The sequence below is a fragment of the Chiloscyllium plagiosum genome, unplaced genomic scaffold (genome assembly GCF_037043375.1).
Source record: "Chiloscyllium plagiosum isolate Xiang-an unplaced genomic scaffold, Cpla_swu_hap1 HiC_scaffold_13, whole genome shotgun sequence".
Taxonomy (NCBI): Eukaryota; Metazoa; Chordata; class Chondrichthyes; order Orectolobiformes; family Hemiscylliidae; genus Chiloscyllium; species Chiloscyllium plagiosum.
This window is the reverse complement of record NW_028270151.1, coordinates 36,076,913-36,104,611: the sequence shown is the minus strand read 5'-3', so window position 1 is coordinate 36,104,611 and position 27,699 is coordinate 36,076,913. Positions and strand designations below refer to the sequence as shown.

At 39.3% G+C, this 27,699-nt stretch overlaps 1 protein-coding gene across 2 annotated transcripts in view; it reads left to right on the top strand.

Moving 5' to 3' along the window:
- rnpepl1 (arginyl aminopeptidase like 1) overlaps positions 1 to 27,699 on the top strand; it is an 84,868-nt gene that overhangs the window by 53,473 nt on the left and 3,696 nt on the right. The window contains exons 4-10 of one of the 2 annotated variants that reach the window (XM_087993525.1): positions 3,338 to 3,454; positions 5,942 to 6,177; positions 12,295 to 12,408; positions 12,976 to 13,088; positions 13,633 to 13,741; positions 18,449 to 18,673; positions 22,233 to 22,375. In XM_087993525.1, the coding sequence (XP_087849651.1) occupies positions 3,338 to 3,454; positions 5,942 to 6,177; positions 12,295 to 12,408; positions 12,976 to 13,088; positions 13,633 to 13,741; positions 18,449 to 18,673; positions 22,233 to 22,375 (1,057 nt within the window). The remainder of the gene's footprint in view (positions 1 to 3,337; positions 3,455 to 5,941; positions 6,178 to 12,294; positions 12,409 to 12,975; positions 13,089 to 13,632; positions 13,742 to 18,448; positions 18,674 to 22,232; positions 22,376 to 27,699) is intronic. The other variant, XM_087993526.1, reaches the window with a different exon arrangement.

Below are 27,699 nucleotides of genomic sequence, written 5' to 3'. Positions count from 1 at the left end.
GCCAACAGATTCCCTGACAGGTTTCCCAAAGTGCTTACATCTCTTGAGTAGCATGAGGTAAATCTGATGGAAGACCAGTCTGTGCACTAATTAAATGCAAAGTACATGTACACTAATTCCCTTAGTTTGCAATGATGTGTCAGTCTAGGTACTGTGCAGAAATACAGGAATGAAAATTCCACGAACGAATTTCTGACCGAAGAAAAATTACTTCTCACTGAGCCATTCAGACAGAACTGCAGCAATACTGCACCACCATAAATTGAAACTTTCAAAAAGAAAATGATGAAGAGCTTATGCCTGAATCGCCGATTCTCCTGCTTCTCGGATGCTGCCTGACCTGCGTGTTTTTGCAACACCACACTCTCAACTCAGATCTCCAGCATCTGCAGTCCTCATTTTCTCCAAAAAGAAAATGTAGTTAGTTTATGAAGTCTTAAATTTGCTAAAGAGCTCTGGATTTAAAATGTATGTTAGAACATCGAACAAGTATCAGTCTCTCAAGCCTCTCCGCCATTTGATAAGATCGTGGCTGATTTGATTGTAAACTCAAATCCGCACTCTGACCTGTCCTTGATAACCTTTCACCCCCTTGCTTAACAAGAATCCACTTACCACTGCCCTAAAAAATATTCAAGAATGCTGCCTCCAACCACCTTTTTAGGAAGAGTTCAAAAAATCATGACCCGCTGAGGAAAAAGTTGATCTAATCTTTGTTTTAAATGAGCGAGCCCTAATTTTTAAACAGTGACTCTTAATTCTAACATCTTCCACATCTACTCTGTTAAGACCCCTAAGGATCTCCTATATTTTAATCAAGTCATCTCTTACTCTTTCAAACTCCAATGGATAGAAGTTTGGCCTGCCCACCCTTTCCTTACAAGAAAATGCACTCATTCCAGGTATTAATCTGGTAAACCTTCCCTGAACTCCTAGATGCAGTCTTATTAGAGTTCTGTATAACTGAAGCATAACCTCCCTACATTTGTATTCAGTTCCCCTTGTGGTAAATAACATTCTGTTTGCTTTCCTACTTACTTGATGTTCCTATTTGCTGACCTTCTGTGATTCATGTGCAAGGGCAGTCAGATTCACCTGCATCTCCAAATTCTTCAAACTCTCATCATTGAGATTGTTCCTGCCAAAATGGACAATTTTACATTTTCCTGTTATAGTCTGTTTGCCACATCCTTGCTTGCTCACTTTGCCCAATAATTAATATATGTCCCTTTATTCACTCTTTATGTCCTCTTGACAAATTATTTTTCTATTTGTCCTTGAGTCTTCAGCAAGTTTGGCAACCATACTACTGTCCCTTCATCTAAGTTGTACATATAAATAGTAAACAATTGAGGTCCTAAAACCAATCTTGGCAGCGCATCACTTGTTATACCTTGATAAAGATCTATTTATGCCTACTCTCTGCTTCCTGTTAACCTGATAATCTTTTAGCGATGCCAGCATATTCCTTACACCACGAGTTTTAATTTTTGCAATAATCTTTGAAATGGCACTTTATCATTCTGAGAATCTAAATCGAAGTAAAACACATCCAGTTATTCTTCTTTATGTGTCACATATCTGAACTTTTCAAAGAACTCCATTTGATGGTCAAATATGATTTCCCTTTCACAAAACCATGTGAACACCATCTGATTACTTTGTGTTTCTAAATGCCCTATTATAAATAACATTTTCTGATAGCAGATGTTAAAATAATTGGCTTATAGTTTCCTGCCTCCTGTCCCCTCCCTCTTTAAATAAAGAAGTTACGTTTGCTATCTTCCAGTAAAGTGCAACCATCCCTGAATGAAAAATTTTGGAAAATAAAAGTCAGTGCTTCAACTATCTCAGCATAGGTCGGAAACAATTAAGTCAACACTATTTCTCTGTTTATTGTGATTTTCCTGAATTTCCCTCCACCTTTCATTTCCAAATTTAGCAATGCTTCTGGGATGTTACTTGTATTCGTCATAGTGAAGATTGGTGCAAAATGTTTCTTTAATTCATCTGCCATTTCCTTATTTTCCATAATTAATTTTCTAGTCCCATTTTCTAAAGGACCAATAGATTATTTTTTAATTCATTTATTTTTAAAATAGTTATTAAAACCCTTAGTTATCTGTTTACATATTTCTAGCTAGTTTTCTCACGTACTTTGACTTTCCTCTCATTAATTTCGTCGGTGGTTTTCTGCTTTTCATATTCTGTTCAATCTTCTGACCTGCTAACAGTCTTTATACAATTGTGTTTTTCTGCTATGTTTGTTACTTTCTTTAACATTTCATGATAACCACTGATGGTGGGTTTGTCCCTTAGAATTTTTATTATTCTTTGGAATGTATCTACTTTCTATATTCTGAAATATTCATTTTGAATGAATCGCTTTCATTGCATCACTATTTGACCTATCCTTTAACCTACTTTGCCAGTGGACTTTAGCTAGCTTTGCTTTCATGTCCTAGTAAATGCTTTCATTTTTAGGCAAAAGTGAGGACTGCAGATACTGGAAATCAGAGTCTAGAGTAGAGTGGTGCTGGAAAAGCACAGCAGGTCAGGCAGCATCCTGCTCCTCGGATGCTGCCTGACCTGCTGTGCTTTTCCAGCACCACTCTAATCTAGACTTCATTTAATTTTTATCAAGTAGTCTCAGGCTTAACTCTTCTCTCCCTCAAACTGAATGTAAAATATAATCATATATCATGACTGCTACTCCCAAAGGGCTCCTTCCTTTTAAGATCATGAGTTAATCTTATTGTGTTGCATGATACCAGCTTTACCAAAGCCTACCCTCTACTCTGATCCAAAATATAAGAAACTATCCTGAAAACATTCTACAAACTCCTCGTCTAGGCTACCTTTGCTCCTCTGACATTTCTCGTTGATATGTAGATTAGAATCTTGCATGTTTGTTGCCATGCCTTTCTGACAGGTTTTCATCATTTTTTCCTTTATGCTCCACCCTGCAGTGTGATTACTGTTAGGTGCCTGTGCACCATTCCCATCAGTGACCTCTTGGCTTTATCATTTCTGATTTCTACCTAATTGTTTCTGTACCTTGCTTTCTTGAACTTAAGTCATTTCTCTCTGTTGTTTAAGACAGTTATTATTTAACAGAGCCACCCCTCCCACTTTTCCCCCAGACTCTGGTCCTTCTGTACCATTCAAGATTCGGGTCTTGATTAATGTCATTCTGCAGTAATGCTTTAATTTATGTTTGAACGTTGGTTTAAGCTCCTCGTTCCCAATATCTCTCTATTCAGAATGCCTGTTCCTTTGTTAAATGTGTCCTTGGGCTTTATTTTCTAATTATTTACTTTTTTATATACTTGTACAGAAGCAGAGTTTGGGCGGAACCTTGTTTATTAAAAATTGCAACCGCAAAACTGAATGGCACTGTGGAACGGTGGCTAAGTGCTGCAGAGAATCTGTTTGGGCCATACATGTGGGAAAGGTAATAAAGGAAAACACTCAAAGTTTGAATGTGGTTTAGCATTCGATCTGAGAATAGAGAATATCTGACGTAAATTGGTACATTTGCCTTCAAGTGCAGATAGCAAGGATTATTTTCTCTCTTTCCTATATCTCAAATTGATGATTATAAACTAGCCAGTACTTTGTAGTGATTTATGAACAATGAAAAGTAATTATGCTGCTTCCCAACAAAGATAAATGAATCAAACTGAGCACTTCCCATGCACTTTCTGAAAAGTAGTTACAAAATAGTAGTAGGAATTTCTGTGAGGAAGTCATCTGATTTTTGTCTTGTGGATAATTGTTGTATTAAGATCATAAGAAATAGGAACAGAAGTAGGCCGTTTGAAGTTTCGAGCCTGCTCCACCATTTAATAGGCTCATGGTTGATCCAATGTTCCTTACACCCACTTTCCTGACTTTTCCTTATAGCCCTTGAATCCTCTACTATCAAGAATCTATCTGTCTCAGCCTCAAATGTACATAAGGACTGCTTCCACAGCTCTCTGTGGCAAGGAGTTCCAAAGACTCTTAACCCACTAAGAGAAGAAATTCCTCCTTATGTCAGTCTTAAATTAGCCTTTATTCTGAGACTATGCTCTCTGGTCCAAGACTCTCCCATGAGGGGAAGCATCCGCTCAACATTTAGCCTGTCAAGATTGTTCCAAATTCCAATGAGTATAGTCCCAACCTGCAATGAAATTTTACTTTTTCTTAAATAAGTGGACCAAAACTGCCCACCGAACTCCAGATGTGGTCTCACCGACAACTTGTACCATTGCAGTAAGCCTTCCCTATTCTTATATTCCAACCCTCTTGAAATAAGGGCCAACATTCCATGACCCTTCCTGATTACCTGCTGCACCTGTGTGCTAGCTTTCTGTGTTCCATGCACAAATATCCCCAAGACCATTTTGTGTACAGCTTTCTACAATTTCTGTCCATTCAAATAATACTATTTTTTTTGTTCTCCCTTCTAAAATAAGCAACTTCACATTTTCCTCATGTACTTCATTTGCCAACTTTTTGCCTGCTTAATTAACCTATCAATATCTCGCTGTAAACTGTTTGTACTTCTCTCGCAACTTGCCTTTCCATGTATTTTTGTGTTATCTGCAAATTTGTGTACAGTCTATTTACTTCCTTCCTCCAAGTTATGAATATTGGAAACAAATTACATCATAAAAATTAAAAAGTAGTTAATGTTGGAATAATGTGTGACGGCTGGGGTTTTAGCAATACTGAAGCAATAGCACAGTTGACTTCCTGATCAGATGGTCATTGGTTTGAGTACAAAAGCTGCTTGCCACGTGAACTTTTATAGTTCAATTAAATAAAATTCTTAGCTGGATGATTAAGTGAAGCAGGACACTTCCATGCTGACTCACCACAAGGGAAATGAGTATTTGCTAAAACTGCCTATTTCCTGAAGTCAACAAATTATACTCTCTGTCAAATAATTTACAAAAGTGCAGAAAAGGTCCATTAAATATACTTTATAAAATGCTCATGAAGATAGATTTTGAATTACAGAAAATACACATTTCGCTGCTAATATGAAGCTTGGTTGTAGTCAATAAGGTTAGGTGAAAAGTTATGCATATAACAATAAATTTGCTTCACAATTTCACACAGTTCCCTCATTTGTATAGGCTGACAGCATTAGGATTAGAGTTTCTGTGAAACATGTGGTACAAACAAAGACTGTCCAGCCGTTCACACCCAATCAGCTTTTTGGCATTAGCTGCAATAGGACTCACTCATTTTGTAATCCTAGAAATGTTCCTGTTTGTGCTGTTTGCTGGGGTTTGGCTCACTGAAGAGCAGCTCTGACATAAACATGTAGAAAAATAATTTAATCGTTTGTATTTTTTTCTGCCCCTTCTTTCATGGAGCCAATATTTCAGGCTGAGGTATAGTTCCGGGGTACTGGAAAACTCTTTAGTTCCAAATTTATGTGGTCATGCTGCCCTTGAGACCAATTGGTGAGATTTAGCAGGATGTTCAACTGTGCAAGCTTCACTGGATAGTATGATCTTATCCTTTGCAAGTAACTTTCTAGCAGGAATCTCTGAGTCGTGGTTAAAAGTTAAAAAGGAAAACTCTGTTGAATTTGTTATCCCCCTTTCACATGGCAATGTAGAAACCACATTAGCACTACCAAGCCTGAATTGATTATTTCCAGTGTACACTATGGATTGAACCTGCTATAACCTCCTCAATGGCAGTTTTCAGCATTCTCCCTATGACAGATGTTAGGCCAACAGGTCTGGAGTTTAATGCTTTCTGTCTCCTTCCTCTACTGTTTAGAGGAGTGCACTTACATTGATTCTTTTTACATGCTCACCTTTGAGAAAGATGATGTCAGGAATTGCTTTGAAAACGATGATGTAAGTTGTTTTAATTTTTTAAAAACAAATTACATTTTGTAGAATGTGTATTTTAAGCATAAGTATCTTTTTTTCAGGTATGATGTTGTTTTCCTTCCTCCCTCTTTTCCAATTGTCGCAATGGAAAACCCCTGTTTGACTTTCATTATTTCCTGTATTTTGGAAAGTGATGAATTTCTCATTATTGATGTTATCCATGAGATCGCACACAGTTGGTTTGGAAATGCAGTTACCAATGCCACATGGGAAGAAATGTGGCTGAGTGAGGGCTTAGCAACATATGCACAACGTCGCATTACCACAGAAACCTATGGTGAGTAAATGTTTTTTATTCTCTCATTCCAACATTAAATGCACATTAGGTCTAATTCTGCATTCAGGCATTCCCAATGTAGAATGACAATCACAGAGAATATTAGCCTAAATGTTGTGGCTTGCAGGGTCTGACTTGCCTGCTACTATGCTTAAATGGTTAGAAATTAAGCACCGTGACCATGTTCCATCAGGGTATAATTCCATACTGAATGATTTCAATGCTGAATCTGCTCCATTAATATTGCTTGGCACATGCACCTGTCATTATCACCATTGTGATCTATCTGTTGACATCTGGGGTTTGAGAAATTCTCACAGTGCCTAAAGATGCCAATTTCAAGCATTTTCAAAACAAAATAATACCCATAATGGAAGACAGAGATTGCAACCTCTGCCCTCTCATCTTAAGGAAAGAAGAAGCTTTGCAGCTTCTGGGATGCAAATGATTTTCTTACTTCTGTTCATTTTTTCCTTGTCATCCCTTTGAATCCTGTGTTGTATATCGCCAACTAGATTATCAGCTCTTAAGTCACTCCTGAGGAAAGTGAAGTATGAATTCTGCTCTCTTGGAACTAATTTCTATAGGAAGGATGTTATTAAATTGGAGAGGGTGCAGAAAAGATTTATGACGATGTTAATGGGACTGGAGGGTTTGAGCTATAAAGAGAGGCTGGATAAGTTGGGACTTATTTTACTGGAGTGTAGGAGGTTGAGGGATGACCTTACAAAGGTTTATAAAACCATGAGGGCATAGATAAGGTGAAAAACAATGGTCTTTTCCCTGGAGTAGGGGAGATCAGAATTAGGGGGCACAATTTTAAGGTGAGAGGAGAAAGATTTAAAAGGGACCTAAAGGACAACTATTTCTCTCACAAGGTGGTTCATATGTGAAATGAACTGCCAGAGAAAGTGGTAAACGCAGGTACAATTACAACAAATAAGATATTTGGACAGATACATGAATAGGAAAGGTTTAGAGGGATATGGGCCAAACACTGGCAAATGGGATTAGTTGGGTTTGGGAGATTTGGTTGGCATGGATGAGTTGGACCCAAGGGTCTATTTCCATGTTAAATGACTCTCAGACATTGAAACCTCCGTTATTTTATGTTTTCTGTTTTTCTTGGTCTGCTGCTAGGTCTTCTGCTTCAGTCTGTAGCAGCACTTTACAATACATGCCAACAATGGCTTATTCCCTACCATGCACTGTATTAGATAAGATCATCCAGATGGATATTAAACAATGAATTGAGACATCTGATCCTGAACTCAACAGTTGAGAGATGGCAGCAGTGCCACCTTCCTCACGTTCCAATACCAATGGGTCCAGAACCCGTGGGCCTTGCTTTTAAATAGGATGCTTTCAGAGCACAAATATATGTAACAATGTTTTGAATGTAGGTTTGCTCGCAGAGCTGAAAGATTCATTTCAAGACGTTTTGTTATCTTACTAGGTAACATCTTCAGTGGACCTCACGCGAAGCAATGCTGAAAATTCCTGCTTTCAATTTATATGTTTGGGTTTCTTTGGGTTGGTGATGTCATTTCCTGTGATGTTATTTCCGGTGGTGAAGTCATTTCCTGTTCTTTTTCTCAGGGGGTGATAGATGGGGTCTTACGCGATGTGTTCATTGATAGAGTTCCGGTTGGAATGCCATGCTTCTAGGAATTCTCGTCTTTGTTTGGCTTGTCCTGGGTTGGATGTATTGTCCCAGTAGAGGTGGTATCCTTGCTCATCCGTATGTGAGGATACTAGTGAGAGAGGGTCATGTCTTTTTGTGGCTAGTTGGATTTTTGGATTCTTCGTGGCACTGCCTCGACCAATCAGAATTGAATGGCTAACCAATCAGTCCACTTTTCTCAAGTAATATAAATTGTTGTTTCTTTGAAATTTGGAGCTCTTGCCTTGATCTAATAGATGCAAGACAAAAAGCTTTAACAACATGTTTTTTTTCCAGCAATAGTGATATTCCTTCTGACCAAGAAACTAAGTGAGAAATGGTCTATCACAAAACTGATATGAATATCTCTTGCAGTTATCATTTTGCAGCTCTCTGGCTGATATGCCAACTCTCTTTGGGTGCCATTTTCCTACAGGATCTTTGTGAAGTGGCTGTTTTTGAAGGCAGAATTCTTTGATGGTGGCAGACCATCATAATTCTTATGAATCTAGAAGATGGCAGATCAGATGAGATCCAGGCACCTGAAACAATTTCTGTCATAGAGAGCATGGAAGTGAAATTTTGGTGGAAAATGACTTAGTACTGTTCCAATGACTTTCTAGATGTTTGAATTGTTATCACCAGTCGTGGCTATTCTGCCAGAAGTGTCAGTGATGGCTTCTTTTCTAGCTTCCACAGCATTATTATTGGATCACCTAAAGTCATAAACACTTAATTCTGTTCTCCTTATAGAGGGGATAATGGTAGCTAGCTGCTAAGGTTTTTGAGTTGCTCAATGTCCCTGGGGGGGTGTCCCTTTTCTATGCCTCCTAGCTTCAGTAAACAAAGATACAGGGGTATTCCTGTTGTCAATATCTTTAGTAAAAATGAAAGAATGACAGAAACAAAAGCAGAAATTGCTGGAAAAGCTCAGCAGGTCTAATAGCATGTGTTCAGAGAAATCAGAGTTAACATTTCAGATCCAGTGACCCTTCCTCAGAACTTGAACGGAAACAGCACAGAAGGTACAAAGTTTAAATTGTAATTTAGTTGTCAGTGGTGATGAAACAAAGAAAAGTCCAAATTATGTGAGAAATACTATATGCTTCTCAAAATCCTTTAGAAGTAGCTGCTGGTCAAAGTAGATCAATTTCATCCTTTTTAGTAAGCACTTAACAATGCTGGAAACTTATTTTGTATCATTCTGATTGACAAACCAATATAAGTAAATACTAAATGTCATTGTCTATTAAAGCCTTGTAAAAAGATGTTTTCCAATTCAGGACAGGTGGTTCTGCTGTCAGTTGGAAGCGATGGCAGAAAATTGTGTGGGCATTGAAACATTGCCCACAGATCCAGGCTTTTTCACAGAGCTCAAATGAACAGATGTCCTAGTGCATCTATTTCCTTTGTTGTTATGGTAAAACAATTTATAGTAATTCAGTGAATGTTGATTAATACATCTAAGGCTGAATCAATTACCTTTGTTAATGCAGTTAACGGAAGACAATATTAAAAACGTAACCTATTTGAATAATGCTTAAAAGCTGATACTTCTAACGGAAAGATTGCACACATATAGGAATTACGTTGTAATCTGGATGTTTTTAGCCTGGTACTCAGGGTACTGAACATCGATGCAACATTGGTTGCTTTATGTTTTAAAATCAACAACATTTTACTGCTGAAATAAACACCACTGTTGGCTTATGGACTTTGATTGGTAGAAGCATTGCCATAGAGAATGCCCCAGTTAATGATCACTGACAGGTAACTGCCAAGTTTTGTTTAAATATTAAACCAGGCAGGTTGACTTTGCTTAGTCAAGGTATTCCCTTGCGAAATGAACTAACAAATGGCTGCCACTAGCGTTCCCTCTAATTTTCTTTCAGGGCTGTGTAGGATTCTGAGGTCTGTGCACAACATTGATTTCCAAATTCAGAAGTCAATTCTGCAATCTGCATGAAACTTCTGAGCACGCAGCTATGCAGCTCAGAGGGAATGTTAGCTGAAACCTATTTAATTGAGTTGAAATGGGCGCAATGTTGATCCTAAGATAATAAAGGATCTTAATCATCAATGCATGTAGTTTCCATTATACACAAGTGCACCACTTTGCAAGCCCAGTTGGGAATCCTAAATTAGTTTTCAGTGTACTTCCTTTGCACATGCGGGATTATTTAGCAAATGTTGTTCCATTACAGAGTCACGTCTAATATTGGATCATGTGTTTTGAGTTCGGCAAAATATAAGTGGTTGGCTATCGTCAATACCTAGCCTGTCACAAACTGCAAAAGGGATTTGCTGTTCAAAATTCACATATATCGAGACCATCTCTATTTTTCTCATTTTTGGTTTTGAACTGTGAGTTGAAGTTGAGGAATTGAACGTGGTAATTTGAACAGTAGTTTGTTTAAAAACAAAAACAATGAACAAAAGACTGATGCTGTTGGGAACTGGCTTAGAACGATAATGCAGATAATTACTGCTGTAAGAACATTAGATGTTTCGGCACCAAGATGTTGTTATGCTAAGGGACTGGGAGCTGGTTGGATGCTTAATTGGTTAGTTAAGGGAGGATTAGTGCTGGCTAGTGAAACACTTGAGAATATTGATTGAAAAAAAAGATAAAGCAGAGTAAGTTGGTTTTGACTGGATTTGTGGGCAGGAGGCAGTTTTTACTTTGGAAGCTGCAAGATTGAACTGGATTTTTGGTTTTGCTCTCTCTAGTTATCCTCCAGTTATTGATTTGTTGAAAGGTCTGAGAAAATAAACTCAAGTCTCTAAGAAATAAGAAGTTTTCAGTCTGCGAAAGCTGTTTGTTTTGACTGATGACTTGGAATTCAAAGAAGCTATACCATCCTACATGCCTGTAATACAACCTATCATCTAAGGATTTCATGAAAGTCTGGTATTTATTATTGAAATCATTATCAAACTAGAAAATTACAATTTTAATAAACGTATCCTAACTCTGTCAGTGTGTAAGGGGGAGCGGGGGGGGGGGCTTATACTCAAAGAAGATTGGATTTAAATTGTAGATATTAAATTGCCCTGAAGTTTCTATATTTTGTTAAAGTTACTTTATTAAGAATAAATTGTTATTTTTTAAATTATAAACTTCATGTTTGGGTTCTATAACTTGTAAAGTCTGGTTTGAAGCAATTACACAATTTTGAACAAAATTACATATTTTAATTTCACATTATGAATCTGGTGAAAGTGAGGCTGATTTGGTTTGGCTTGCTATCCCCATATATGTCATTACATATATTTTTTATGCACGTGCATACACACACGCATGCATGCACACACACACACACACACATATATCATGTTTTTCAATTATCTGATGGACAGTGTCTTTTTGGCTTGAAGGTAGTGTCTTATTCATGGCAAACACCATTTGTGTTGCTACTATGTAGTAGCAGCGTGAAATAAATAGCTTTGCCTATTGCTGAAACTTTTGTGTGTTACCAAGTAATCTGAGGGCATTCCTCAGCAGCAAAGAACCAAAAGGATAACTTTGAAAAGCCTTATTTTGGTATTGAGCTTATGTGGTGAACAAATGGCCCTATTTACAAAATTGCCAATAAGGCCAGTTTATAGTGTCAGAATTACATTATGTATACTGGTGCATTCGCTATGGCAATGCCTCTGTCAATTGAAGTCCACTTGCCAGTCAATGAGTACTCTCCTCTCATACAGTATAGTTTCCCTTTACATTGGTGTTTATTGAGAATTGTCCAGATATGAGCAAGATGTAAAGCTCCAACAAACTGACATTTTTCATCAAACCAAGATTTGGTGCTACCAAATAACTTCATAAGCATAATTCTTGATATTCACATGGTGTTCCATTGCACATTAGTAAATGCTATACAATTCCCTGAAACTGAATTCATACAAGTTTTGTAAACTAACCTGTGTTATCAGATGAATTTATATGAGGGTAGGTGGAAGAAAAACTCAAATATGAGCTAGCATATAGTGCCTTTGGCTTCAAATGGTCAGTTCCAGATTGCAGGGAGTAGGCTTCACCACCCAGTACACCCATTTAAGGAATAATGCAAGATGGCGTAGAGGAGTCCAGAACTAGAGGGCATAGGTTTAGGGTGAGAGGGGAAAGATTTAAAAGGGATCTAAAGGGCAACTTTTCATGCAGAGGGGGTGCTTGTATGGAATGAGCTGCCAGAGGAAGTGTTAGAGGCTGGTACAATTACATTAAAAACGCACATGGATGGGCATGTGAATAGAAAGGGTAAAGAGTGGGCCAAGTGCTGGCAAGTGGGACTAGATTTGTTTAGGATATCTGGTCAGCATGGAACAGTTGGACTGAAGGGTTAGTTTCTGTGCTGTACATCTCTGACTCTGTGTAGGAGAATCCAGAAGCTAGCAGAAAGAAAGTAAGTATTTTTAAGGGAGAAAAAAAATCAGTTTCCCTTCTTTTTCAGGGGCTGCTTTTACTTGTCTTGAAACCACTTTTCGACTGGAAGCACTGCATCGTCAGCTGAAACTCCTCGGAGATGAGAGTCCTGTCAGCAGACTACAAGTGAAGTTTGAGCCAGGTCTCCATTTTACCTCTGTTTGCAACTTCAACAAAGCCAGCTGCTCTATTAAAGCATTAACTAAATTAAACCAACTCTCTGCTTTTAGACTACAACACTTTTTCACCAGTTTACACTGGTATTTGGCAGTTTCTATGAGATACGTGAGGCTCGTTCAGTCCTGCGAACTACAATAGATCTAAACTGGGGTAGTTGATAAACTCAATGAGTAGTTTATGCATAAATCTATTATTGGATCTCAATCCTCCATTGGTGATGAAATAAGACATTCAGTAGAACGATTGCGCTGTGATGCTTGTTTTAACTTGTTCTTTCATTCATTACCTCACTTTTCAAAGATTAGTCTTGCAGCTGAGATAAACCAGTTTGTATTTTGAATCAGTCCAGGAAGAAACTGTAAATCGTTCTGCAGTCCAATAATGTATATATTGCATACCACTGTCACAGTGAAAGCAGCATTATTAAACCATTAATCTGCATAAGAAGTCTTAAGTATTTATCACTAAACTTCTTTCTTGGTCAGTGATCAAGGAATATGTGTGATATTTGTTCTGTATTCTTGTGCAGGTGTCAATCCCAGCAGTCTAATGAATCTTTTCACCTACGAGAAAGGATTCTGCTTTGTGTATTATCTTTCACAGCTCTGTGGAGACACAAAGTGCTTCGACTCCTTCCTCAGAGTGAGTTCTGTCAGCAGCTTGCTTTATTTTTCATTCTATTTTTAAAAATAACATCAAAAATACTAATGGCAAACCTATCAACCCAGAGCAACCATCCCATTTTGCTAACAGAAAACACTAATTTCAGAGAGTAAAGAGTCTTCTACATTGCCCAACCAAATGCTGTAATCTCCAATTCATAGAAAAATTACCCAATGCAAGGATGAATCATCAGCCCTTCCTACCTGAACAATTTTGCAATGTGCAATTGCTGAGAAGTGAAGCCTTTAGATGTGTTAAATAATGTCATTGATACTGTCACGTTATCCATGTAATGTAATGGTCTTCCTGTTAAAACCTTATATCCAAGGGCTGTCACCATTAGAAATTGGTCACAATCACAGCAAACAGAGCAGCAAATATAAAATGGGTCCTGTGGTCCACTATGACTGATTCAGTTCCCATTGTTATAGAGTCGTAAAGATGTACAGCATGGAAAAAGACCCTGAATTACAAATGATTAACATGTAAAATGCAAGTCATTAATGTTAATGTTTTTTCTTAGGCCTATGTAGAAAAGTTCAAGTTTACAAGTGTTGTTGCAACTGATCTACTGGAGTTTTTCCTCGGCTTTTTTCCTGAGCTCAGGGAGAAATGTGTGGACAACAAAGAAGGTTGGTGAGATGTTTGAAGAGGTTCTTTATAATCCCCATCTGAGGTTTTGTCCGCTGCAATCATTTGTCCACTGCATCTGACTGTTCAAAATATCGAGGGAGCATATTTTTCTTTTCCTTGGTTTGTTCAAACTTGTCTCCAATGATTTCTCATGCTGACTTTTGATTGCCTGCCAATAGAAGTACACACTGGATTATTCTTTTGTTACAAGGGTAAATGCATTTGTTGTTCTCTTTTAGACAGACCAGTAACCAACTGGTTTTCATTGTCACCATGTGATTGTCACCATGTGATTCCTCCCTGTGTTTCTCCCCACCCTGGCATTTATCCCAATTGTTTTAATGCACAGAAAAATTACAGGCAATCCACAAAAATAAAACCTTACTTTTCTATTCTTCTTTCTTTCTGTTTATTTCCTGCTGGTGACTCCTACAGCTCAGCTCTCATTTCTGAGATTTCTGCTTACAGGTACTTCAGAACTATTTGAGTTAAATTTAAAACTGAATGCTATACCTCTCCAATATAGCTCATTCTTGCATCTTTAAAACTGTGTCAGTGCATTAGCAACGTTCTGTGCTATAGATCTGATCTTTCAGTTGAGGGGTTAGATGAGCAGCTTGTGGTTTACTCCATATGGCCATTCTCTTCATTTGTAGACAAGCAAGCTTTGGATTTTATTTTGAGTGTGTTTCCTTTAACTTAAGAACAAGTCTGTGGTGTTAGAGATTTTTGCACAGTATTTGTCCTTGCTGATAAGCGCAAAAGCATTTGCTTGCAAATTATTTTTTTGTTGTTTGTTCTAAAAGGAAAACTATTTTCAAGGATAATGTTCCACAACTTTCTTAAGTGGGTTTCCCCGTTTTTTGGAATGTATTATTTGAAGAGACTCCTGTACCCAAGTGCAAAATCAATGTACCTGGTCTGAGTTTCTGTCACTATTTTGACAGCTTGTGTTACTAATTAAGCAGTTCTGTGGAAAGGCAGTCGTGCCCAATTCTTTGATTGATGACATTCAATCTATAAATGTGAATTTGATAATTAAATAATTTTAAAAATCTGATAATGAGGTTGCATTCCATTATCCAGAATCTCTCCCCAGTCTTTATACTGACCAATTTTGTGATTGTGATGAATTCAAGAAACTCTGAGATACATAAAATTGCATGTAATTAAAGCCAAAATGCACACATTTTGTAACAAAGCATTGCAAACTTTGTAACTTACAAATAGGGGATCGATTAATTCAGTTGGCTGGCTGGTTGGATAGTGTGTGATGCAGAGTAATGTCAACAGCATCAGCTGAGGTTACCATAAATAACTCTTCTCCTTAACTTTTCCCCTCGCCTGAGGCATGGTGCCTCTCAGGTTAAACAACCACAAGTTGTCTCTCTCTCTTGCGCTCTCTCTCTCGCTTGCGCTCTCTCTCTCTCTTGCGCTCTCTCTCTCTCTCTTGCGCTCTCTCTCTCTTGCGCTCTCTCTCTCTCTCTTGCGCTCTCTCTCTCTCTCGCGCTCTCTCTCTCGCTCTCGCTCTCTCTCGCTCTCTCATATGCAAGAGAGAGAGAGAGAAGCCTTATGGTATGGTAGGGTGATGTCAACTTTCCTTTTACTTACTTTTATCAGCTGAATGTCCACTGTTGATTGGTCTGGAGAAGAATTAGTGTTTAAGTAACTCATCAATGGCTCTAAAAATTAAGAGGGTTGTCAAAATTTCAGACTATTTTCTGCCCTTGCATTTCCTTGTTGTCACTTAGGTTTCCAGAAACCTTCTGAGACCATTATTGAACTGCTCTAATTATTTACCAACAGTTATAACAGTGCAGCAATGAGTTTTCCCATAGGAATTATTTGGACTAGAAGAGGTGATCCAAGAGAATTGCCAGTTGATCAGATGACTCCAGAGATACTCACTAACCACCCTGAAAAATACCTCGCCCCCCCCCACCCCCATCTGCACAGAACTTACAAACAGACTTCAATGTCAAAAATGTTCAAAGAAACTACCCTTACAATGGATGTCATAATGTACTAGTACTGCATTTACCATCCAAGTATCTTTTCACATGAATGTTACTTTCACTGAATGTTAAGGTTGAAGTTTTATCCTTCAAGCTCATTTCAGGCTATTGCTGATGACATCAAGAGCTGAAGTTACCCTGTTTTCCATAGTTATGTAAAGCAGAAGATTGGTTCATTATTTACTGAAGGAAGCAATTTCACCCCCCCCCTATCTATGGAAAACAAATAGCTTGAAAAATCTATGAAAATAATTTAAGAAGGCAGCTCATTCCACATTGAGGATCAGTTAGAGATGAATAATAAATGCTGGTCTACCCAATGATGCATGCATCCTATGATTTTTTTTATGGTCTTTGTGGAATAATTCCCTAAGATGCAGGAGATTATAGGTTGAATACATGTGATTCCAAATGCTTCATTGATCAGTGCTATTACTGAGATGAAGAGATAAACAATCCACTCAGGTAGGATAGTCTGTGTAATTGTGCTTTGGTGCTCTGTCATGGAAAAGATTAACAAGTATTTAATGGATGAAGTTGCAAAATCAAAACAACCTCAGTTCACCATTCATTGGAAATATGTTGACAGTCTTGAAGAAGCCATGAGAACTGTGTGTAGAAGCAGGAATATATTGTACCAAGATTAGGTTGCAGTTTGGAGTCAGCAGAAGAGACATTTTCCAATTGACTTAATTTGTCTACTAGAATGTCTGTATTATCAGGAGGTAGCAGTGCTGAAAATACACAGCAGTGGCAGGCAAATTCACTCTGGAAAGCCTCCAAAGCTAATGGGTGAAAAGTCTCCCCACTAAGCAGAATGGACAGAATCAGGAGTTATTCCTTCGATCACAGACTGTATCTCTGTTGCCAGTCGACACATAGGTTCACTGTCAGCAGGAAATGTGAAGGAGCAAAGGTTTGTGAATGGAAATACAGAAAGCAGCATAAAAAAGGAAGCTGAGTAAGTGAATTGAAAGGGAATCCTTTTTCCAGGCTGGGAGAAGGGGGGGCCATGGTGTTACAAGGCTGAGTGCAGTGAGAGGTCAGGGTGCAAAGTTGTGAAGGCTGGGTTAGAGATCTGGAGACCCAGAGTTCCAAGGCCAAAGTGTGCCACAGCTACAAGTGTTTATTTGGAGGCAGGGATGGTTGGTTGTTGTTGATATCTGAGGCTGAGGCTATCTTCGAGAGTTATGTTTGCAATAGATGAGAGGCTGCACTGGAGGTGGGGAGGAAGAGACAAACTCTAAAGGAGCTCGACACAGTGGCTCAGTGGTTAGCACTGCTGCCTCATAGTGCCAGGTACCCAGGTTTGATCCCAGACTCGGGTGACTGTCTGTGTGGAATTTGCATATTCTCTGCGCGTCTGCATGGGTTTCTCCGGGTGTTCTGGTTTCCTCCGACGGTCCAAAGTTGTGAAGGTTTGGTGGATTGGCCATGCTAAATTTCCCATAGTGTCCATGGATGTACAGACAAGGTGAATTAGTTATGCAGGGTTATAGGGATAGGGTAAGAGGGTGGGTCTGCATAGGATGCTCTTTGGAGGGTCAATGTGGACTCGATGGATCGAATGACTTACTTCCACCCAGTAAGGATTCTATGACTCTGAAGTTAGGGGAACAAGAAGAGAATGAGTGCAAGGGGATTTGGGGGAGATGTTGGGTGGTAGAAAGAGATCTGCATGGGTTTAGTAGGGGGATGAGAGAGACTTCAAGAGGGTGAGGGGAGAAGGGGAGGTTGCAAGGGAAGAAGAGAGAAGGAAACTGTGAAGTGGATGGAAGGAGGAGGTTTCAAAGAAAAGAGAACAATTCTCAGTGGTCAACAAAGGAATACTCAGTTTACAGAAGCCAGATTAAGTTGAAATCACCGAGATAATGAATTTCTTGCAAATAGACATGGACAATCTAGCTTAAGGCTATACTTGTTCGTGGGCTATTATGTGGGGAAAATTGTAATGGATGCTTTGATTGTAATAAACACTGTCAGTTGTTACATTTGATCTGAAGTTGTGATCTGACTGGCAGTAAAAAGGGTAAAAACTGGCTGCTTAAAATCTTCCAACTTTGTGTCTATACAATTGAAACGCATTAGCTATGACCTCACCACTCTGTAAAAGATATATTTAGGTTGATTTTTTTTTGTATCTAGAAGTGTGAGACACTTATTTTGGAGAAAAAGCCTTTTACTGACTTGTCCTTGTTGTCTTATGCCAATTTAAATAATGTGCCTAGAAATTTATGGTTTTCCTTCTATCTTGAGATTTTAAGTTTTTAATCAAAGGTTGCTTATTACTGAGGACATTGAGGATTACTTCTAATTTTGCTTCTGTGGCACGTCAACATGAAAACATATCATTATCACGTGAGTGCATCACCTAATAAATGAATTATTGAGAAGGAAAAAAAGAGAAAGATGAGAAAGTAACCCTCTAGAAAATCTGAAGGCAAGTCCTCAAAAAAAATGTCACTGCAGATAGAAAGTGGAAAATGCTCAATTTAATATTTAACATTGCCTTAAGTACTTGTGCATCAGAACACATTAAGAAGATCAACTGTACATTTCACTTAAATCACTTCTTATTTTCTCAATGACCTTTGTTTTTCTTGACCATGTTAGAAAATAGTTTGCTTGTTTGATCTAAGAAATTGTTTTATCAAAGACCAATTTCATCTGGAGATGTTTCTCTATTTTTAGGATTAGAGTTTGAGCGCTGGCTGAATGCATCGGGACCTCCATTGTTGGAGCCAGATTTGTCTCAGGGATCAAGTTTGATCAAACCAGTAGAATCTCTCTACCAGCTCTGGAGTTCTGAAACTCCTGATGGAAACCGTATTACTGACATTGATATTTCTAAATGGAAAACGTTCCAAATAGTCCACCTGTTGGACAAACTTTTGGACAGATCTCCACTGCCTCATGGTAGGATAACATACTTGTTCAACTGTTTTCTTAGAGTTTACTGTTACATATACATTTAAATAAATGCTTTGATTTGAAATTTGCTTATTTTGCTTTGAAAGGAAGTCATGCTTCTGCAAATACTTCAGTGGTCATTCCGCTGTAAAAATGCAATGAGAAAGTGTATCAGTGTGTAAAACCTTCTACTTAGAGATATAACTTTGTACTTCAAAATTTTAAGAACTTGATTGCCTTTGTAGGAAGCTGAATGTAAATACCATCTCAGCTGTAAAATAACATAGAAATCAAAAGGTGAATCTGATCTGGTTATTGTAAAGTTCATAGGACTTATATGCAAACATGCAAAATAGGAACAGAAGTAGATCATTTGGCCCATTGAGCCTGCTCCTTCAATCAGTAATATCATGGCTGAACTTTCATGTTTTGAATTCCACATTCCACCTAAACCACCACTGATAACACTTGATTCCTATCCCTAGCAAGAAAATGTCTAATTTTGCGTTCGAAGTATTTAATGACACCAACCCTCTTCCACCGCCTGCTGAAACCGAGAGTTCTAAAGCCACTCAAACCTCTGAGAGAAGGGGTAGTTAGTTGAAGAATCTAAGTCAAAAATGGGATTGTTTCCCATTCCATTGCAGGCTACTCATTCTTCAGTACTCAAAGCAGAGCTACCCATTCCCCGATTCCTGTGACAGCTGCAGGGTCTGCCTTGTGCTGACTTTGTTCATATCATACTTTGCACTAAGCATGTTATTTAATGTAGCTTTTTCCATGTTTCTGAAACTGAATAGTACACATTTCTGCTTTTCGCCTCCTTAAGTCATTTATAGGCTACTAACTTGATGCTGCATTCTGTTAGGAGAATAATTAATAAAGAAACTAATACTGAGAGAACCTTCCATATAAACTGCAAGATTATCAGCAGAATTACCATAATCAATTGGTGTGCTTATTATTGTAAAGAATGGGTTAATTAAACTGTTCATTTCAGATTTATTTCAGTTGGCATGCGCAGGATGGACCAAATGATGGTTTCCTCCTATGCTACAAATCTTTTATGTAATCATAAGGAAGACTTATTTTCTTTTAGATGAATGTGTTTTTCAGCAAAGTATCTGATTAGGCAGGGAAAATTAAAAGTTGTATGAGGCAGTGATAATGTTTAGCTGATTAGAGTGGTGAATAACTAAGCTTATTTGACAGTGGAGGCCACGTCCAGCCTAGTGCACCTTTCAGCTTTGCAGGGAAATATAAGTGAGTGACATCTTGTGGCAAATGAATGTTTTCTGGAATATAATATGCAAAGATTCAATTTGGCTATCAATTTGAGAAGTTATAATTTTTAATTTATTCTTGAAACATAACCTTTTAACGATGAACAGTAGAAAGATATTTTAGGTATGTTAACTATTCCGAAGAGAGACATACAAAAGGAATGTGGTCAAATGATTACATTGGCTTTATAGAGCTTTTGATCATTAAGCTCTCCAATTCTCTCATTTATCAATTTAACATTTCAGTTTTTGGTCAAACTGTAGCATTTCGCTGTAGCATTTGTTTACTGCAGCTATTAATGAGAGACATGGGAAAGGATTTATGTGATGCTTTAAGTATCTGAGTTGACGCGTATTAGTTTTAAATATGACATTGAGAGTCAGGAGAGGTTTCTTGAAAGTTTATACATTTGGCCATCCAACTATGGGAATCACAGAACTGCAACATACTTTGAATTTGCCAGCAAATTCACAAGGTTTTCTATAAATTTTGCTGTTAATTGAATGTTTAATGCTATCATTGATTATTAATGTATAGTTAATTTCTATGAGTATAAAAAATAAATATTTTGTACCCTATTATTTTAAGGCAGAATATGAAAATTTACCAAGAATACACATTCTGTAATGGTGTTGGAGTTGTATTTTGATGTGGATAGAGAAGTGGCTAATAGGCAGGAAGCAGCAAATGGAAATAAGGGGTTCATATTCAGATTGGCTACCTGTAATGAGTGTGGTTTTATGGGGATTGGCGCTTGGACCACACATATTTTCAATATATATACTTGGAGGAAGGAAACACATGTACTGTAGCTAAATGTGCAGATGACACAAAGTTGGTGGAAACAAGTTGCAAGAGGGATACAAACAGTTTACAGAGGGTTATTAATAAGTTCAGTGAGTTGGCAAATGGAGCATGATGTGGAAAAATGTGGAAGGGAGAAAAAAAGAACAGTATTATTTAAATGGAGAAAAAGTGCGGAAATCTGCAACACAAAGGGACTTGAGGGTATTTGTGCATAAAACCAGAAAGCTAGTAGTCTAGTGCAGCAGGTAATTAGGAAGGCTAATGGAATGTTGGCCCTTGTTAGGGGTTCGAGTATCGGAGTCAGGAAGTCTTAGTTCAGCTGTACAAGGTGCTGGTGAGACCACATGTGGAGTACAGTGAGCAGTTTTGATCCCATTATCTAAGGAAAGATATTATTTCATTGGAAGTAATTCAGAGAAGGTTAACTTTGATGATCCATTATATGAAGGGATTGCTTATGAGCAAAGACTAAACAAAGTCTTTACTCACTGGAGTTTAGAAGAATGAGACGTGATCTTACTGAAACATATAGGATTCTTAAGGGCTTGACAAAAGGCAGCAGATACATGGGAAACCACTACCAGCAAGTTTCTTTCCAAGTCGCTCACCATCCTAACTTGGAAGTCTTTTGCTGTTCCTTAACTGTTGCTGGGTCAAAATTCTGGAATTCGCTCCATAAGGGCATTGTGTGTCAACCTTCAGCATGTGCATTGCAACGGTTTAAGAAGGCAACTCAGCACCAAAATCTCATGGGCAGAACAGGATGGACAGCCAGTGATGCCCACATTGCATGAGTGAATATAAAGAAACTCATATGATTAGTCCCAAATGATAGGAAAAATCAGCAATACTAATACTATAGAATGTCAAAGGGAAGTGGTTAAATGCTGTCCTGTTGAAGATAGATTGCCTGACTCTTGGATGGTGAACGTTATCTGCCACTAATCAGTGCAAGTTTGAATACTGAAGGTTTGCAGAATGCAGTCATGGATTGCTTAAGTATATGAGGACAGCACTGAATTTTCTGCAATTATCAATAAAAGTACTCACTTACAATCTCAATGGAAGGAAGGGCATTGATGAAGCAAGTGAAGGAGATGCCTTCGAAACTCAAGTTATGATGACCTGGGCTGGGATGATTAGCTTCCAACAACAAAATCACCTTCCTTTGTGTTAAGAATAACTCCATCCAAGTTTTCCATGATCTCCATTTACTTTTTTTTTAGTGATTACTAACACCACACTTGGACAAATGCCGCCATTGTAAAATTTGTTCATACTAATTCATCTGTGGAATTCAGTTTGTTTTCATTTTTGGACCAAGGCTGTGATGAGGTCTGGATCTGAGGGAAGTCCGAATAAAACTACAACATCAACTGTTTTTGAAAGTTTGTTTGTTCAGTTAATATTTCTATCAATATAAACAATCTAGATGAGTTGAAATGCCTGAACTTTCTATTTTTTGCTTTGTCAGAGGCCATGATGAAGCTCTCGAAGAGTTACTCTGCGCTGCTCGACTCAATGAATGCTGAAATTAAAATTCGATGGTTACAGATTGTAGTCAGAAATAACTATTTACCAGATTTCTACAAAGTGCGACGATTCCTGGAAAACCATGTAAGATATTTAAAATACTTTACATTAAGGATTCACCAATGAAACTTTACGAAATAGGTATCCTATCATTAAACATTTGAAAGTGCTTATTTTGCAGAAGCATTAGAAACAAGGTAAATATTTTAAAAGCTCTCATTGAGTTACATGCATGTGATCTAATTTCCATGCAGATACGTAGCTCCAGGGTGACCAAGGCAGGAGTATTCGACATTTAGAAATTATTCGACAGTCAAAAACTAAAAGGAGATGTCCCCGTTACTCAGAAGGGAAGGGTGAAGAAGAGCAGAGCAGTAGTAATTGGGGACTCGATAGTTCGGGGCACAGATAGGCGGTTTTGTGGGAACGAGAGAGACTCACGTTTGGTATGTTGCCTCCCAGGTGCAAGGGTATATGATGTCTCTGATCGTGTTTTCCGGGTCCTGGAGGGGGAGGGGGAGCAGCCCGAAGTCGTGGTCCATATTGGCACCAACGACATAGGTAGGAGGAGTGCCGAGGATGTTAGACAGGCTTTCAGGGAGCTAGGTTGGAAGCTCAGAGTTAGAACGAACAGAGTTGTTGTCTCTGGTTTGTTACCCGTGCCACGTGATAGAGATTCGAGGAATTGGGAAAGAGAACACTTAAATGTGTGGCTACAGGGATGGTGCAGGAGGGAGGGATTCCGGTTTTTGGATAACTGGGGTTCTTTCTGGGGACGGTGGGACCTCTATAAACAGGATGGTCTACACCTGAACCTGAGGGGCACCAGTATCCTTGGGGGGAGGTTTGCTAGTGCTCTTGGGGGGGGTTTAAACTAACTCTGCAGGGGCATGGGAACCCAGATTGTAGCTTCAGGGTGCAGGGCCTGGAGTGTAGGGAGGTTAGGAACATGGCATCAATTTCAAAGGAGGGTGCCTGTAAACAGGAAAGTGGCTTGAAGTGTGTATACTTCAATGCAAGAAGTATACGAAATAAGGTAGGTGAACTTGCAGCGTGGGTTGGTACCTGGGACTTCGATGTTGTGGCTATTACGGAGACATGGCTAGAACAGGGACAGGATTGGCTGTTGCAGGTTCCAGGATTTAAATGTTTTAGTAGGGTCAGAGGTGGGGGTAAAAGAGGGGGAGGTGTGGCATTGTTTGTCAAAGATAGTATTACAGTGGTGGAAAGGACGATGGATGAGGACTTGCCATCTGAGGTAGTTTGGGCTGAGGTTAGGAATAGGAAAGGGGAGGTCACCCTGTTAGGAGTCTTTTACAGGCCTCCTAATAGTCCTAGAATCATTGAAGAAAGGATAGGGAAGGTGATTCAGGAGATGAGTGACAGTAATAGGGTGGTTGTTATGGGGGACTTTAACTTTCCTGATATTGATTGGGAAAGCTATAGCTCAAGTTCGTTAGATGGGTCAGTGTTTGTTCAATGTGTGCAGGAGAGTTTCCTGACACAATATGTCGACAGGCCAACAAGAGATGAGGCCATACTGGATTTGGTTCTGGGTAACGAACCAGGCCAGGTGTTAGAATTAGAGGTAGGTGAGCACTTTGGGGATAGTGACCATAATTCGGTGATTTTTACTCTCGTGATGGAGAGGGATAAGTGTGTACTACAGGGCAAGAGTTATAGCTGGGGTCAGGGAAATTATGATGCGGTGAGGCATGACTTAGGATGTGTGGCTTGGAAAAGTAGACTCCAAGGCAAGAGTGTAAATGATATGTGGAGCTTGTTCAAGGAGCAACTATTGAGTGTCCTTGATACTTATGTACCTGTCAGGCAGGGAGGAAAGGGTCGTGCGAGGGAGCCGTGGTTTAATAAGGAATTGGAATCCCTTGTTAAATGGAAGAGGGCGGCCTATCTCAAGACGAGACGTGAAGGTTCAATTGGGGCGATTGAGAGTTATAGGGTAGCCAGGAAGGACCTGAAGAGAGAGCTAAGAGCAGCAAGGAGGGGACATGAAAGGTCCTTAGTCGGTAGGATTAGGGAAAACCCTAAGGCTTTCTATAGGTATGTTAGGAATAAAAGAATGACTAGGGTAGGAATAGGTCCAGTCAAGGATAGTAGTGGGAAGTTGCGTGTGGAGGCGGAAGAGATTGGGGAGACACTGAATGAATACTTTTCTTCAGTATTTACTCAGGAACAGGGCATTGTCGTCGATGTGAATACTGAGTCACAAATAAGTAGAATAGATGGCTTTGAGGTATGTAGAGAAGAGGTGTTGGAAATCCTGGAAAAGGTGAAAATAGATAAGTCCCCTGGGCCTGATGGCATTTATCCTAGGATTCTCTGGGAAGCAAGGGAGGAGATTGCAGAGCCATTGGCCTTGATTTTTATGTCCTCTTTGTCTACAGGAGTAGTGCCAGAAGACTGGAGGATAGCAAATGTGGTTCCCTTGTTCAAAAAGGGGAGTAGGGATAACCCTAGTAACTATAGGCCGGTGAGTCTCACTTCTGTTGTGGGCAAAGTCTTAGAGAGAATTGTAAGGGATAGGATTTATGCACATCTGGATAGGAATAATGTGATCAAGGATAGTCAGCATGGTTTTGTGAAGGGCAGGTCGTGCCTCACAAACCTTATTGAATTCTTTGAAAAGGTGACGAAGGAGGTTGATGAGGGGAAAGCGGTAGATGTGGTATATATGGATTTTAGTAAGGCGTTTGATAAGGTTCCTGATGGTAGGCTACTGCAGAAAATACGGAGATATGGCATTGAGGGTGAGTTGGAGGTTTGGATTAGGAATTGGCTGGATGGAAGAAGACAGAGGGTAGTAGTTGATGGCAAAGTTTCTTCATGGAGTGCCGTCACTAGCGGTGTTCTGCAAGGATCTGTTTTGGGACCATTGCTGTTTGTCATTTTTATAAATGACCTGGAAGAGGGGTTAGAAGGTTGGGTCAGCAAGTTTGCGGATGATACGAAAGTCGGAGGAGTTGTTGACAGTGAGGAAGGATGTGGCAGGTTACAGCAGGATATAGAGAAGCTGCAGAGCTGGGCAGAAAGGTGGCAAATGGAATTCAATGTAGCGAAGTGTGAGGTGATTCACTTTGGGAAGAATAACAAAAAGATGGGGTACTGGGCTAATGGTCGGATACTTGGTAGTGTGGATGAGCAGAGGGATCTTGGTGTCCATGTACACAGATCTCTGAAAGTTGCCACCCAGGTAAATAGTGCGGTGAGGAAGGCATATGGTGTACTGGCTTTTATTGGTAGAGGAATTGAGTTCCGGAGTCCTGAGGTCATGATGCAGTTGTATAAGACTCTGGTGCGGCCGCATCTGGAATATTGTGTGCAGTTTTGGTCGCCATACTATAGGAAGGATGTGGAGGCACTGGAACGGGTGCAGAGGAGGTTTACCAGGATGTTGCCTGGTATGGAAGGAAGATCGTATGAGGAAAGACTGAGACACTTGGGGCTGTTTTCATTAGAGAAAAGAAGGTTTAGGGGTGACTTGATTGAGGTGTACAAGATGATTAGGGGGTTAGATAGGGTTGACAGTGTGAACCTTTTCCTGCGTATGGAGTCGGGTATTACAAGGGGGCATAGCTTTAAATTAAGGGGGGGTAGATATAGGACTGAAGTTAGGGGTAGGTTCTTCACTCAGCGAGTCGTAAGTTCATGGAATGCCCTGCCAGTAGCAGTGGTGGACTCTCCCTCTTTATGGGCATTTAAGCGGGCATTGGATAGGTATATGGAGGATAGTGGGTTAGTATAGGTTAGGTGGGCTTGGATCGGCGCAACATCGAGGGCCAAAGGGCCTGTACTGCGCTGTATTCTTCTATGTTCTATGTTCTATGAGATACTAGTTAGACCTTAGCTGGAATATTGTGTATAGTTCTGGCCACCTACTATTTAGGAAGGATATGGGCTTTTTGAAGTGAGTGAAGGAGAGGTATAGGCCATAAGATGTAAGAGAAAAATTAGGCCCATCAAGTCTGCTCCACCATTCAATGAGATCATAACTGATTTGATAATCTCAACTCCACTTTGCTGCTTAATTTCCATAATTCTTGATTCCTTTTATCATTAGAAATTTCTCTATCTCAGCTTTGCGTTTACCAGGGCGAAAGTGGGTACTGCAGATGCTGGAGATTAGAGTCAAGATTAGAGTAGTGCTGGAAAAGCACAGCAGGTCAGGCAGCATCCGAGGAACAGGAAAATAGATCTTTCAGGCCAAAGACCTTCAAGCCTTGACAACCCTCTGCAGTAAAGAATTTCACAGATTTACTGCACTGTATGAGAAAAAGATTCTCATCTGTATCTTAAATGGGTGACATTTTACTCTGAGATTATGTCCTGTAGTCCTAGACTGCCCTACAGGGGAAATAATCTCTCCTCATCAAGAATCGTAGAATCCCTACAATGTAGAAAGAGGACATTTGGCCCATTAAGTCCAGACCCTCTGAACAGCATCCCACACAGACCCAGCCCTCTGCCCTATCCCCCGTAACTCCATATTTTACCATATGCTAATCCACCTAGCCCACCCTACCCTGAACACATGGGCAATTTGTATGGCCAATCCATCTAATCTACACATCTTTGGACAATGGGAGGAAACTGAAGTACCTGGCAGAAACCAACGCAAACATGGGGAGAATGTGCAAACTCCACACAGAGTGTCATCCAAGGCTTGAATTAAAGCTATGTCCATGAGGCTGTGAGATTGCAGTGCTAACCACTAAGTCATCGTGCCACCTCATCTACCCTGTCAAGCAGTCTAAGAATCTAGTATGTTTCAATTACATCTCCTCTCAGTCTTCTAAACTGCAATGAGTACAAGCCGCATTTACTCATTCTCTCATTAGAAAATCCTTCCATAACTTGGATTAACCTAAACTGCCTCCACAGATCTTTCCTTGCTCAGGGGCCCAAAACTGTTCACCGTATTCCAGCTGTAGCCTGACTGTTGCCTCATATAAGTTGAACATAATCTCTTTGCACTATTCATAAAATATTGGACACTATATGCTTCATTAACTGTTTGGTCTACCTTAGCAAGTCCTCCCTGTTTTTACACTCCAATCCCTTTGAATTTAAGGTCAAAATTCCATTTGCCTTCCCTATCTCTGCTGAACTTGGATCCTAGCTTTTTGTGATGCATGTCTTAGGACTCCCAAATCCCCATCTGCTGCAGCTTTCTGCAGTCTTTTCCCATTTAAATAGTCTTTAGATCTTCTAATTTTCCTGCCAATGTTCATAACCTCACACTTTCCTACATCATATTCCATCTGCCTAATTTTTGCTCCATCACCTAGTCTGTCTCTCTCCCTCTGTTGACTCCTTGAGTCATCCTCACTGCTTCCGTCCCTAATTTTTTATGATTGACAAAATTGGTAATAGTACATTCATTTCCTTCA